Source organism: Aythya fuligula, chromosome 5 (genome assembly GCF_009819795.1).
Source record: "Aythya fuligula isolate bAytFul2 chromosome 5, bAytFul2.pri, whole genome shotgun sequence".
Lineage (NCBI taxonomy): Eukaryota > Metazoa > Chordata > Aves > Anseriformes > Anatidae > Aythya > Aythya fuligula.
The window spans coordinates 2,675,889-2,691,721 of record NC_045563.1 but is presented as its reverse complement, the minus strand read 5'-3'; the positions used below and the strand labels follow the sequence as shown (position 1 = coordinate 2,691,721).

At 41.3% G+C, this 15,833-nt stretch overlaps 1 protein-coding gene across 1 annotated transcript in view; it reads right to left on the bottom strand.

Annotated features, from left to right (window-relative positions):
* The window catches only part of KLHDC1 (kelch domain containing 1), a 28,301-nt gene extending 14,543 nt beyond the window's left edge, over positions 1-13,758 (bottom strand). Inside the window, exons 1-7 of the mRNA XM_032188266.1 lie at positions 13,609-13,758; positions 10,778-10,848; positions 8,151-8,268; positions 7,189-7,307; positions 5,744-5,822; positions 4,815-4,898; positions 2,883-2,966 (exon numbers count right to left, since the gene is read on the bottom strand). Coding sequence (XP_032044157.1) covers positions 2,883-2,966; positions 4,815-4,898; positions 5,744-5,822; positions 7,189-7,307; positions 8,151-8,268; positions 10,778-10,848; positions 13,609-13,710 — 657 coding nt within the window. The 5' untranslated portion in view covers positions 13,711-13,758. The remainder of the gene's footprint in view (positions 1-2,882; positions 2,967-4,814; positions 4,899-5,743; positions 5,823-7,188; positions 7,308-8,150; positions 8,269-10,777; positions 10,849-13,608) is intronic.
* Between the last annotated feature and the right edge of the window lie 2,075 nt (positions 13,759-15,833).

Here is a 15,833-nt window from a genome sequence, read left to right as displayed (position 1 = left end):
ATCGTGGCTTGGGTTATAAAGCAATTCAATTGCAACAGGCACAGTGCAGCAACCCTGGGCACAACGTGCAGTGCTGTTCTGTTGTGGTGTGAAGACGTCTGCACCACACAGACAGCCCTCGCTCACAGCAAGCCAGCGGGAGCGAGGCTTTGAAGGCTGAGGAAGCGTTCAGAAATAAATGGTAGGCCAGGAGGTCCTGAGCTGCACATTTAGTTCTTCACGTTTGCTTTCTCTCCCTCTCACATCTGTGGGCTTGCTAAATGAGAGGCAGGATTCGGGTCAGCTGTGGTTAGCAAGAGTTCATTCACACAGCAGACATCCAACTGCATGTCTCTAGCAGGAGCACGGAGCTCACTTAGCCCAGCATGGCTCACCCTGACACACAGGGTTTGATCAAAACCAGATACTTTGTCAGTCTTTTCCACTATCCATTTATTTCCTTGGTTGTTTGCAAATATGTTTGACCAAACCTACAGCTCTGGAAGCTACCGTGTGCAATTGTCACAGCCCGAGGTGGGGCTTTAGCAGCAATCCTGAGGTTGTGAGCCTGTACCAAGGGCAACGTGACCGGTTAGGATAAACAGGAGCAAATTCGGTGGCTTTCTTCTCTGAATGCTCTGAAAAAGTAACACTTTACTTAGGTAAAAACTTTTCCTGCAGCTGTGGGAGGCAATTCAAACTGAGTAACTGGCTGGGTATTTGCTGGCACGCGCATTCTCAACCTGCCTCGGTCTGGGTCTGGTTTCTGTCTGAGCAAGCAGGAGTAAGCCGTTTTGTAACAGAACTGTAGACTTTCCCTGAGAAGAAGGTTGCACCACTGCAGAGCTTTTGTAATAGAGCTTAAAAAAACGGGGAACTTGGCTTCAGAAAAAAAGGTTCATACCTTAAGAATACAAGGTTTAGGTTATGGCAGATTCTAAGAGGAAGTTGGTGTATGTTTGTTGTAGGACATTTCCAACCAACAGTTAACTCCTTTTTCATATAGGAAAACTACAGAAATAGAGCACTGAGTGCTTTCAAAAGCACCTTCACTGTTACTTTCATAGCAGTAGAAGTAGAAATCAAAGTCTGATCGGCTAGCTGAATATGATTAAAGGCTACAAATCAGTTGTAGGTTAAAAAAAAAAAGGCTAAAACCATAACAATTTTTAAAAATATGGATGAGTACACAGTAACTTACATTAGATTATTTTTTTTACTTGCCTTACAGAATCTGCTTCTCACATTCCTCATAAATTCCAGCTCATACGAAGTCATACACGAATATTATCTTACCTATGCTTTTGCAACAGTTCTAAAAAGAGTTGGTACGTTTTCCACTCCATAACAAAACTACACTGGCAAAAAAAAATTACAGCTCATGGGTGGAGCCTGCTCTAGTTAAGATTACCTACTTTACCTACTATCTACCAGTCTTATTTTAAGACACAAGTAGGTATACTTTTTTTTTTTTTTTTTTTTAATATATTGAATTGCTGCCTCAGGTTTAAATTCTCACATTTATTTAATGCTTTAGCACAGAACAAAGAGAAAACTTCCCCTAATCAATGCTACAAAAATTGAATGTTGAGGTTCTGGTATCTCCCAAGTTTCCAGCGATGACTTCAGGTTTGTTAGGTACAGACAACCATAGGATGATACCTATGATTTTTTTCCTTTTTAGGTTAAAAAAAGCTAGAAAAAATAAAGAGTTAAGATTACATAGCAAGAATCTATTCTTGCTTTATATATGCACTGATTATATATGATGCAGATCTTATGCCTTCAATTACCTACAGGGCAACAGATTTAAGATCCTCCAATAATGTACTAAAGGGTACAGCTTTGGATCAGTTATCAAGGAAGTACACAAGAGCCTTACTCTTGTGGTCAAGAGCCTTATGGGATGCACAGAAAAGAGCTGCCAACAGCAATCTCTACAGGATGCTCCACATTTTCTTTATCAAGGTCACGGAACATGCTGAAGGTAAAGACTGAGACTGCAAAACTGGCATTCAGAGAGCAGCGGAGAGGCTTAAGTGACGGGTGGCTGCAGTACCCTGTGCTATCAGGTAACGTGCTGCAGCTCCCTGTGCCAGCCTCAACGTACAGAGACGCTGGCTTTGCATCCAGACATTATAATCACACGCTGCTTGTCCGCATGAGTGTATTTCAAATACTTCTATGCAAGAAAAAAAAAAAAAAAAAAAAAAAAGGTTTAAATTATAAAGCCAACTGAAATCTGCTGTTTCCTACCTTTTGGGACCACACGTTGCAATTATAAATCTAAAATACCATATCAAACCTGCTATTCTAAACTTTACTTTCCCAGAAGGTAAAAATCAGGAGGTGAGAGGCGTGTATGTGAGAAATGACTCTTCTTACACATTTCCCCTTTCTTTAAGAAAAAAAAAAAATCACAAGCTAAAATCCTATTTGTATTTACTTCTTGCTACCATTTCATTAAGGGATCTATAAACCTGCAGAGCTGTACTAAGCACAGGATGCTAGCATCTCACCATTTATAAAATCCTGATCTATCATCGGGCTTGCTTTTCCCCCACTCTGAAAGAAGCATCTCCTACAGATCTTACACAGAGGTCAACCATTTTTGTTGATTTATAAACACGTAAATTTACTCCTCATCTGTTTTTCCCTTTTGGGGACAAAGTATGCTTCATCGTAAATACTAGAGACAGAAAGACAGAATCTTCTTTTTCTAAGGTACAGAGGAATGAAAAAAAGTATCCTGAATTCACCACTACTAAACATACCAGTTAGGCCAAAAACACTTGGGATTTTCTTCTACTGCAACAATAATTTGCTATTAGAAAAGTGAGACAAAAAACAAAAATAACACCTACTAAACTACTACCTATAAAATGTTTTAATTAAACACTAACCAGCACTCGTCCTCCGAAGATGTAACCTTTATTTCCCAGCACTGCACACGTATGAGCTGCTCGAGGCTGAGGCGGATCTCCACCCTGAAAGAACCAATAAATGACATTTATATTTTTCATATTTCAAATTAAATAATTTATAGTCACGTCCAAAATTCCACAGCCATTAGAAGATACACATAATTGCTAAGGAATCTTTAATTGAGTTTCCTCAGTTGCTAACGTGTAATGTATTCCCTCTTGGTCTAAGACATTGAGGCTTCTTTCAAGTGAAATTCAATTAATTTATCTTTAATTCCTAAGCATAAAATTAAAATAACACATCAGTTATTGTTGGCGTGTCCTGTGCCGCTTTATTTTTCCAAAGCACAAACTGTCAGGAGCTGGTACTAAAAATCTCTAGAAATCAGATCTTAAGTTGTGATGCAACATGCAACAGCCACAGGCTAAAAAGTCTTCCCTGGGTAAATCAGAAATAAAGCTAGCAAAACTGCCTTTTACTTTTCAATGGTAATTTCTTTTTTTGCATTTAATTTTGGAGGAGTTTTAGTACAGCCTATAAACAGCATAAAACAGTGTCAGACCTCACTGCAATACAGCTCGACTGAGTTGTAAGCTCCCCAGGATTTTATGAAGCTCTCCACTACACTATCACGTTTAATGTCAGTACATAAAGACGTGTGCATTGCTATTTCACTGGGAAACTGAGTACACATGCTCCTTTGGAAGACTATTAAAGTAATGTATTGCTGAATAATATCTGGTCTGTTTATTCTAACAAGATCGCATGACTAGTAAATACTTGTTTAAAAGATTTTTCAACATTAGCCCTTGAAGGGAATACAGCAACTGCATGTACACAACAAACAAATAATGAGCGTATTAAACATACATCATACCAAACACACATCTTTACTTCACAAATAAAGACTGAAGGCCTAAACTAACAATATAGGGAGATTTTTTTAATCTTTTTTTAATTCTGTGAGAGCTGAACAGTGAATCAAGACAGACTAGGGTTCAAGACCACTACTGTTCTTTCAGCTATCATTCACACTGACCTATCAGCTTTCTGAAGAAGGGGAGAGGTGGGAAGGGAGGAAGAAATCCACATGTATATGGTCAACTCCCAGTTACCTGTGATAGCTTATCAGTGTTAGAGGTTCACATACACAGCTGCAGTCGACCAAATAGCTTTGTATCAAAATAGGTGGAGGACACTGGTTAAATTCAGCTTGGCATGATCAAAACCACACGTACATTTGTGCTGCACACTGCCCACAGACCTTCGCTTTGCTCCAGGAAGCCTTTGCTAGGTGAGATGCGCCGTGGGTCAACAGCTTTGCTCCAGCCAAGAAACTCTTCCCAACCCAAGATACTGGCAAACCCCTCAGGGATTCCCAACCAGCCTCCAGAATGCGTTTGGCAGGGCCCACGGGGGCTTTGTGAGGAGCTGCTGAAACACCTCCTGCTCCTCAGCACCGCTCTGGGAGTCACGCTGAATGGTTTCATGGAGCATGCCAGTGCCGTGGCTTCCCAGTAACAGAGAGAGCTGATGGGAATTTCATATTCCCAACATGTACTTTAAAACCTAAATACAAAGCCTGACCTCCTAGGTACAGGATACTGCATCACCTCCTAATCTATTCAGATGTCAAATACCTCTCTGAAGCTTACTTTATGTTTTGGCTCAGAACCACATTATAGAACAAACACCAGTCTACATCCTGCAGAGAAAAAAAGTCATGACATCAATCTTGAATTCTCCACTTTTCTGATTCATTGAGTGTCCTCCTGTGCTATGTTAGAAGACAATGAAAAGGAAGCATATTCAAATTACTTGTCCCAACATGAATTTCGAGAGCTCAGTAACTATTCAAAATGCAGGAAGGTCACAATTGTCTCCAAATATAAGACTTAAAGAACACTCACTCGAATTGCTGGTTGAGACCAAGTTTGTGTGTTTGTATCAAAAACATGAACATCATTGTGCCATCCCCAGAATATCTGTCCTTCCTGAAAGAGAAGTTAAAAAATTGAAAGCATTATTTTAAAATCTTTGTGCTTGTTAAAGGGTACAAACCTACAAGTGATCTATCAAAACAGAAAATAAACTAAAATACAGAACTTTATTTAAAGAAATACACTAACATTTTCAAAGTGATAGAGCAACTCAGGTCTAGTTGGAGGTAGGATGAGGGATAATGACACTCGAAAATGGGCTTTGGGCTCCAAAATAAGTCACTGTGGTAGGCAAAGCCTACGTCATGCCACAACATACTAAGAATTAAACACTTAAATTGTACAAGGTAATCCATTTCTTGTAAGTCAATATTTAACATTCGATGTTAAGGGTCAGGACTCCGTGAATACATATCTATTAATTCGTGTGAAAAGACTCTAATCAGCCTCCTTCTTTCTAGTAAGAATTCATTATAGGAAACTAGCTAATCCAGGCATCTTAAAACATATGGCATTTACTTTGGTTAACAAATTAAGGAAATTAACTGAGAGTGCTTGTCCGTTAGAGTTGTGAAACTATAAATTCTCTTCTGTTACTTCAAGAAAAGCAATTCTAAAATCTTCTGGGAGTTCTGTGTTTAAAAAAAGGGTCTTCAGATTTAAAATATTGCATTTGTTTTTCCTGACAGCATTTTGTTTCATTGCATTCAAAGTCTAGCACTTCGAATACACTGAACACCCAACACCTCCCAGCAACAGGCAACACCTGAAATTCCAAATCAAAGCAGAATAGTCAAGTTTACAGCTCTCATGATTCTTCGTACCTACTGAGCATAGTACAAGAGATCATGCTTTGACAAGAAAGGACAAAACACTCTGAATTGTAGCAAATCTCTTACCCAAAACGCATCGTGGACATCAAAACAATCACTCAGCTCATTATGCTTCCTACAGCCATAGCCACCAAAATATATTAGCCTAAAACACCAAGAAAAAAAAAGTTGTTAGCTGTTTTTAGAATAGAATTCAAATTAATAAACTGTAATAATTAGCCTCAAATATTGCTTTATCTACTGTACTATAATACAAACAGATTAAAATATTTCATACTGCATCTAATCATACAGAAAACCTTACCAACATGAAGGTGGTATTGTTACACTCCTCAATGTGCCTGACAGAAATCCTTTTAAGTAAGGAGGAAGCTTCAAGGTACCTCAAAGCCCTTGTTCTGCATTCCTCCATCCCCAAGCTCATCACAGTCATTTTCAGACATGAGTCAAAATGATGCACTACACACAACAGTAACATCCCTATGCTTCTACAATATTTGTTAGCCTTCTGTATTAAGCTTTTTTCAACAAATGTTCCCAAAGGTCAGCTCACTGGCTATGACTCACAACATCTTCCTCTTGCTTTCTGTAAGCTTATGAAGAGATTCTTTCAGCTAAGTGCTACCGAACATATTGCATTGCAAGTAGCGTTACACACCTCCCAGCCTAATATTCCACCCATGAAATGGCCATCCACAAGTAATGGTTCCTAAAGTTTTGTTTAACTTCAACATTTGAGGATATTTGATATAGCTGTTAGTGATCTCGGGAGAAGGCAATTTAGGAACTGATGGCATGGTGCAGGTCATTCCAGACACATTCCTGGGGAAACAGAGTTACTGAAAGCATCGTGCAACACACCAAGACATCCTGATCTGCAAATTCACACCTTGTGAATTTTTAAGGTATACTTCTACAAAGGTGCATAGCTTGTCTCCAAATACCTTTGTTAAATGAAAAGGTTATGCTTTTCCTCTGCCACCTAAAATAGGTTTGATTAAGCTTTTTTTCTAAGTATGTTCACTAACTTTTACAACACGTATCTAGCCTGACGTGGTTCTTATAATGTAAAAATACTCACTGAAATGTTCTTGTAATTGTTAGTGTATTTTTCAAGGCATACAAATGCTAAAATATATTTTATTGCATGAAATAATTAATGGGTCCATAACGCAACAGAAATTCAATGTCATTTCTATACTGATTTTTTTTGTTGTGCATTAAAATTAAAAACATAGGTAATATGTGCATAACAAGTTTCATCTCAAGTCTCAAAGCATTCCAGAAACTTCCACTGAATTTCCTAACTTTCTCCCAAAGCCGCCTTATATTTACTATTAATTCAGCTTACATGTGAAAAAACTCTGGTACAAAGTTAAGAAAGTTGCACAGAATCCCATAGCAAGTCAAGCTAAGAATTAAAGTTTTGTGAATCACAAACCTGTGTTCTCCTCACTTGATATAATGGCCTCTCTGCAATCAACACATATTAAATATTCTTAATGTGTTACCTGTCCTTATACACCCAGCAGGAAAGCTTGTCACGTGGTGTAGGAGGTTGGCCTTTAAAATTTGTGATTTTTTTCCACCTATAGGTTCCATTTTTGGTTCGCAAATTAACATAATACAGCTGAAAAGAAAAAATACAACATTCTCAGTATAAATGGTATTGAAGAATCTGGCACAATTGAGCAGCAAAGAGAACAACCCACCTCCCCCAAAATATGCTACTTACTTCCTTTAAAAAAAATGAACTGTCAGTGAAATTTACGATACATAGCAGCATATGGGAAGAGTCCGATTCACCATGAGAACAGTTAAAACGTGAGAATTAGCAGTTTCCTTGCCTTCCTTCTGTCAGACCTGTATAATACTACCCTGCTCCTTCAATTCTCCAACCAGCAGTAGCTCTGCCTAACCTGAAGAGAACGCCCACGCAGAAATCAGCAGTGTTTGTGAATGGAGTGCTGAACAGATGTGACTGCAAGCTCCAGCTCAGTTATTTTCTAGTCTGAAGCCTGACATCGCTGACACTAGATGATAGCACACTTGTGACTTTGCTACTTCAGTCTTTGGTTACTACGAAATCCTGTAGCTATATTTTAACTTTAATTACTGCTTGGCCATATAAGAAAGGTAATCACCAAAGGGATATAGGAGATCAATTTCAATTAAGGCTGACAATACATTTTTTTTAAAAGTAATTAGGAAAACGCTGGCAATTCTTAGAAATAAAAAGTTTCACATTCTGTGTCCGGTTTTGAAGCTATGATTTAACAAAAATTCCCAGAAAAATAAATGGAGTTGAACAGTAAAACAGAAATTAAACTTTTTATTTTGTCAGTTTAAAGTATGTTTTGTCTACAAAACTAAAAGATTTTCCTTAAATTTCTCCTTATTTCAGAAAATAGGGTCAGCATTACTATTAATTCAAATACAATCCTTTGTGAAAGAAAACAGAAGAATACAATACCCGATTACTGTATCCTTTATCATCAAATCCACCAAAAATGTACAGCTTCCCATTAATGCTTGCTCCACAGCTTCCTGACATGGAGGTAGGGAGCTCTCCTTCCATTAGGTGCATTGTCCTGCAATTTAGCACATACGTTAGGTGTTATAATGCTGTTTCCAAGCACAGTATAGAGGTATAAATAGAGGTATAAATAATTTTTGCACTTAAAGCTAAAAATACACTTGCAATATTTTGGCCATAACTAGGAGGAGAAACTATAGCTGATTTATTAAGTTGGGCTCCTGTGGTAGAAGAGTATTTTCGCTTGAACACTGCGTATACATTTATGAAGTATCTCATAGTAAAAGAGCTTTATTAGGGCTAAAAGTGTAGTTACTCAAAAACTGGACGTGTTATTAGCAATAACTCCAAAAACTCCTGAAATGAGAATACAGCAATGCTGTTACGTTAGAAATAACTGAAGTAGAAATAAAGGTCACAAGTACTCACTGGTTTTGGCACTATGTCACTTCTAAAACTGCCTTTTGCACTGCATTTAGCACCATAAAAAAGCTCCAACAATGCCAGTTACAGCAGTGAGCGCTCCGTTCTTCAGCCACCATCAGCAGTCCCAACCTTCTTGCTAGCTGCACGTACAAGGCCGTGATTTCCATGGTGCAAATCCTAATGCCACGCGGTCGGAAGCGCCATGCAACTGGCTGACCAAAGTCACTTTCTGCCAAACTCCCAAGGCTGAGCACCAGGCCAAGCCTGTGCTTACCATCATTACTCCACGTTGAAAGCAGCTTTGCTAGAAGCTCAAATTTCTGCAGAAGACGGGGACCTACCCCTCCCTCTCTCACACGTACACAGCCAGAGGACATGGGATTTTCTTAGCATTTACCCCTTGTCTCCACACCTTCGTTTTCTGGAGATACACCAGCCAGATCCCAGCCTCCCAGTGCTGACACTCCAACTCTGTTCTCCAAATTTGCTGCTGAAATCTCAACTGCTTTCACCCCACAGTTTCTGGTCAAAGTTCCCTTCCCTTGTCATTCCCGTTACTTCTCAGCTCTCCACCTGGGTCTCTAGCCCAGTCTCCCACCTTCAAAGCCTAGCTCCAGATTTTCTTCTCTCTGCTAGGTGTAACGTCACCAGATTTCTGAAGCAGTCACTTCCATTCACTCCCTTCATCGATGCACCTGCACTTAGACCCGATGCCTTCAGCTTCTGGCACTGGCGACCATGTAGAAGGATTGTTACAGCGTTCAGTTCTGACTCTTGACCTTATCCCAACCTAAAAGAACTGGAAGCAGCCTTTAAAAGGAAAAGCTGTTTATGTCCTTAATCACCAGATGCGAATGATGCATGTGTAACCTGTCCTTACTGAAAGCTGTGCTAACAAACAGCAGGTCATGGCTCTGCTTCCAAATACCTTTGTTCTGGCATCAGCACTGCCACAGGCAAAACCACCTTCCCCTTCTCTGCTCCTGCTCATTCCTGTGTCAGGCTGTGTGTTCTGCTGTATGCTTACAACTTTTGTGCTGTAAGTGAATGAGTTCAAGAACTGATCCATGTTAAAAATAGCTCTGAAAAAAGAAAGGTTATATTTAACTCAGATCACTTTCCCGATCCAATTTCCTACGTGACCATATAAAGAGCTGTACCAGGACAACTGATACAGGGACATCAGGGGGTTAAGAACACGAAAGGCTATGAGGTTGCTTTAGCCAACCCTTTCACCAAAAGAAACAGACATCAAAAGACAGTGAGGTTACACTCTTAAAAACCCAAACCACCAAAAATAACAACAAAACACTAACGAAGTCTTGCTAGAACCGCACAGCTAGCTGTAGGCAAAATGTTGTTTTCAAAGTCAGTGACTTGACTGAACAGATTAGGAATTTCATACGTAAGACACCTTCCTGATCTAGTCCTCCTCCCCTTTTTCCTCAATTTCAAAATGTTGGTTTTAATATGGGTTCAAAAGAAATCTCTTGACTATGGATATGCAAAGAACACATAAACAGTTGGGAGATCAGACAGCTGGCAGAAAGCACATATGAACCTAAATGAATACTGCTCTAGTAGGCTGAAGACAATTATTGTAATAAAAACCATTGGAAAACTTAAAACAGAAGCATTGTTAATCTCTCCCCCCATACAGTGTGTAAACATAATAAATATAAACAAAGATTAAATTGCTAGCGATGTGCAAGATTTGTATAGTTATCAATTGCTTTTAGAAATACACAGTTAAATAATAGCACAAATATATATAATTGTAAATAGATCAACAACGTAACTACCTAGTGTTTAATGTTAAAAGGAGTATTTGATATACGGACAATTAAGCACAAGTAAAATGCACTTATTCTAACAAGAGAGCCCTAAGATGGCCATTTCAAACATCTGGCAGGAAAAAAAAACACACACAATTATACTTACGAAATTAACGTTTCCTAGAGTAATTTCCAAGTACGTATGCTTGTCTTTCAGTCTTCATATTAAACATTTGCTACATAAACGCCAAGGAACACAACCAATAGCTCATGTAACTGAAGGAAACCTTTACACAGCAGCTAATTGTAACCTCTGCAAATATCAACTTTGTTTATCAATCAAATATAAATAATTTAACTTACCATAACCCACTATCCATTTCATAGATCCAGAGCTCATCATTAGGCAAATACACTTCATTTTCTTCAATCGACTAAAATGGAAAAAAAAAATCACAAATGTTAAATCAATTATGCATTATACACCATACATTTTTAAATGAATACCAAATCATGTTACTTAGCAACTCCGAATACTCTTAAGGAGATAATCTTACCAGAGCATAAGTCATACTCCAGCACTCTTGCTCTGATCATTACCTTTATGAGCAGGCAGCTCAATAATTTAAATATATTACAATTTATACTGGAAGTTCAAAATAGATGTTTCTACTTTTCGAAGCTATTAAAAATGCTGTGCTAGGTGTGTCCTCGTATCACTGAGTTTTGCTGATTGTGAATAGTAGATTTAATCACTATTTTTTATAATCACAGTGCCCTAAAAGGAAATTAAATTTGGTCTATTAGTAAATTAGAGGTAGGGAGATAAGCATTTCGATATTCAGAAAGCTTTATCTTTTGTTTTGGGAGATACTTCAAATTAGGAGGGGTCTCTGGGCCTGGCTCCGTCCTCTCGGCACCCTCCTGCAGGTGGTTAGGGACATCAGGAGGAGCCTAATTCCTCTGTGAAAAACAGAGCTATGAAAGAGGCTATATAAAAATAATCTGGGAAATAATGTTGAGGAAGAATAACAAAAAGGAAAAGGAAGTCTGAAGGAATGCAACTGCAGAACTCCAGCTGGGTGACAATTATGTTGTTATTCTCTTAGCCTTAGAAAGAAATTAAACACTTTAAGGGAATAAGCAGCCAGAGACGGTAACCAAATAAAGAAAAGAAAAGCAGAGATAAAAGTGAAATCAATGTGAGGAAAAGAAGTTATAAATAATTAAGCTTCAGTTTTGTTTATTACTGATATTGATTACTTGCCTTTATTATTACCTTCTCAATTTGAGAGGTGCCAATTAGGCAAGCAAGGAATTCGTTTGCTCTAGTTTATCTTGCCAGGCACCTTTCCTAAGGAAGGCTATGCCACTACACGCAGCTTGCACACTTCAGAAAGTGCAAAAGTCCACTACATTTAATTTAAACCCAACAGTGGTAAGAGGCCAAGTAGTTGCTAGAGAACCAGCCTGGAGTAAAAACACTGATACCAAGAGTAAGTTAGCTGGGTGGCAGTCTACCATTCAGCATACAACACGTAAAAACATAAAGTGATTTGGCTTTGTAAAGCGCTGCTTAAACATTAACTTACTGATTTTCACAGTACACAGGTAAATACACTCTGTGTATGCATTTAGTAGTTTTATCTGCAAAACTCAACACACATGGTATTTTGTCTGTGCCAAGAACCTATAATCTTTCATCAGAAAGCCTTTGGAAATACTGCAGTAGTCAACCCAATCTTTAAGGCTACAGCACAGAGAAGTACTGAATATTTCCAGTGGTTTAGGCGTTGCATAGCTATAGACTATTATTGAATTTAGGGCCAGAGAACAACTTTAGAACTTCCTGTACATTACAGATCATTCACATTTATTTATATATGCTTATTCTGGAGGTGGTTAACTTCCTGACACCGTAAGGTATTCAGGAAACACCCCCTAGCAAAGTCCCCAAGTGAAGGAAAGCTGTAGAAATAGCTTACAGGATACTTTACAGGTTCCTCAATTTCAGTTTTGGTATTGGGCAAGAAGGGCTGTGCCAGGGTAAGTTAACATCCCAGCCAGACCTTGTAATACCTAGCAGTCAAAGCTGCTGCCTGGCTTCCCAGCACAGCTCAGGGCTCTTATTTCAGTACAAGGGGGCTGTATTTTCAGCCTCGCAGCAGCCACCAGCAGCACAGCTCCTTTCAGGTCAAATGAATCCAGCTCAGGAGCAGAAAAACTCTTCGAATTGCACACGCTGCTCAGCTCTTACCTATCTTTTAAGCCCAACATTTTAGTTCCAAGAAAAGGACATTCTGATTTCCAGAAACCAAACCCTAATGCACTTCAGGAAGAGACCAGAGACTATTGGGCAGTGGTACCTGAGGACCCTAAGAGCGTCCTTCCCCTGCTATTGCCTACACTCAGCACCTGCCATGTTTTAAAGTTTAAACCCAGGATGCTCCAACTGGAACTCTGCTTGAGCACAGGAGAGGTTTTTCACATTTAAAAGCTGACTTTAACCCACAAAGAAAAAAATAGAGATAAAAACTGAAAATGTAATAGAAACATGATTTAAACTGGAGTAAGACTAAGCACAGTGACTTTCACATTTTATGCCCAGTGCGCAGACACTGTAGATTAAATGAACTGGTTGTACGTAGTGTAGCATCATTTGTAGTTTAAGACTGAAATAATTGAGAACTAGGAGTCAGAAGCATTTAGCGGTGGCGATCTTTTGATGACAGGCAGCAGACACCTTTCCGTCAGACAACTACTAACGCCCCAAAAACGCCGGGATTACGTAAGGGTGAGGCACAGCCGCCAATTACAGCTGTCACCCTTAAAAAAAATAAATAAAAAAAACACATTCAGCCCAGACCATTGCCCGAGCCCCACGACCGCGGGGGGGGGGGGGGGCGCTCCGTGAGGGGACCCCCCGCCATCCCCTCAGCGCGGCCGTTGGGGGCCATTTGAAACGCCCGCCCCCGCGGCGCGCGCGCCACGCCGCCGGCCAATCAGCGGCCGCGCTGAGGTAAACAGCGCTGCATGGGGGGGGGGGGGGGGGGGGGGGGAGGCAGGCATGGCGGGGGGGGGGGCCGGCTCGGCGCCCCCTCAGCCCCCGTGTGGGGGCTCGCCGCCGGCTGCACCCCGCTTCTCGCGTCCCCTCCTGCCGCTTCCCTCCGCCCTGCCCCGCTCGCCCTCCTTACCACGTATCCCCCCCAGACGTAGAGAAAGTTGCCGTCCACCACGGCGCAGTGGCCGCTCCGCTCCTCGGCCACGCAGAAGCGCTCCGCGGGGTCTGCCGCCATCTTAGGGGGAGGACGGGGAGGAGGAGGATGAAGGAGGAGGAGGAGGGAGCCGCCTGCCTGCCTCGCTGCCTCACCGCCTCCTCCGGGAGAGGCTGCGGCTCGCCGCCGCCGCTCGCTGCCCGCAGGCGGACGGGAAGCGAGGAGGGTCCAAAATGTGGGGCGGCACCGGGCTGCCCGCGCCGCCGCCCCCTGCCCCGGGGTGGGGTGGGCGCCTCAGGGTGCCCTGAGGGGTTGGTCGGTGCTGGGAGGGGTCCCGGGGGGGGGGAACGAGGCTCTGAGGAGGCTGCTGGGGGGCACAGGGCTCCGTGCTTGTCCGCTGAGGCACGGGGGAAACAAAGCGGGAGGTTGGGGGCTTGATAAAGCGTGTAGGAGCCTATCGAGAAGGGCTAGGAGAGAAGGGGGAAAGCGCTGGAAATAGGGCACCTGAACACAGATCCAGGGCAAGAGGGGAAGGCAGAGGGGGGTCTGCAAACACAACTCCACACGGCAGGTGGGTTAGGACAGCCACGCCACTGCCTGCTGGTTAGATGTGATGTGTCCCTTCCAGAAACGGCACCTGCGAAACAGCGGCTGATATTCATTAAAACAACTGTGTAGGAGTTCAAACTCTTGACCTCAGGAAGAATTATCCTGTGAATGCCATCTGACCTGGAGCAGATGAAGCGAGGCTACAAACCGGTGTGGCGGATCCCAGAGCTGCCACTCAGGGCCTGTGTTTTGGGGCTGGTGCTGAGCTACGGGTAACTGACAGAATAAAGGTGATGTTGGGATCCCAGCAGCTCATCCATCATGTCAAACCACACATTTGTCTCTATTTAAGAGCTCTTCACTCCCTGCTGTCCCCACCTATATAATTTTGTTCCTAAATATTTGCCTAGCATTATGCAGCAGACTGGTAAAGGCAATAGCCTCTTACACTCCTATTCTAGCTCTTATGCTGTTAGACTGACAACCCCATGAGTTCCAGCTGAAGTATGGATCAATTTGGAATGAGTGGAATTCAAAATAAAGCAGGTACAGCTCTTCAGGAAGAATAGAGCTTCTGAGAACTGAGCACTTCTAACATCTGTAAAAGGATGTGAAAGTGAGACACGCTTCCTCTGATCTAGAAGGGAAGACGTTAACTATTCCTGACAGTGTCTGCTAATATCAAAATGAAATGTAATGGTGACATGTTGGGATGATGTATAAAACATAGGAATAAACATTTGAAAGAGTTAAGATTTATTTTTTTTCCAAGTTGTATCCATAATCTATAGGTCAAGTAGAGCTACAACGTGATCTCTCAGAAACTCAGGAGCAGTGCAAAGTCAGCAGCCCGTGGCTTTTGCCAGCAGAGCAGTGACAGACATGAACGATGAGCTATCTACCGTGCTTGGTGTAACAAAACAATTCCATCAATTCACCTTTGGCACGAGGGGGATGTGCTGTCTGATCTTAAACCATTACCCTGTCTCAGCCAGCTCTCTGCTCTCAAGCCACGTGTGCTGACATCGTAGTGCTGATGTCCAAGAAAGTCATTGCAGATAAAGGACATGAAAAGCAGCGGGGATGAAGAGCTGGGCATGGCTTCCAGAGCACAAGACAGATGGCTCAGTGGAACAGAAGTCTACAGCTCATGCTGGAATACTTTTATATCTCTGGTGGGAGGCTCCAGGCAACCTAGCAGAACCCCAAGTACCGCACGGTGCCACAGGAGTATGCTTTATATTCTTGTTTTTGGTCATGTATCTTAAAAGAATTGCTTTTGTTAGAAGAGGGCTACCTTCCTTCTCTAGGTGAGACATGAGCGGATTGACAAATTTTATTTTTTTAAAGGAGAAAAAGCAGTAATCTTAGCAAATAGAAGAACTTACATAAGGGTTCATAATTCACACCTAACTGCATGCCTAGAATGAAAAAATGAATCGTATTTCCTGCCAAAATAGCTGAAACCTGTCAGATGGTAGTTTTATGTCTAAAGGGAGTAGATAGATTCAGCTTCACCCATGAGCTTCCTCCAGATGAGGACTGGTTATAAATGACGCAGTCAAGAATGGACTATATAAAATAGGCTGATATTTTTTATCTGGTTTTATATCCCTACAGTCTTATGATCAAGGAACTTTCAGTTACTTTTTGAG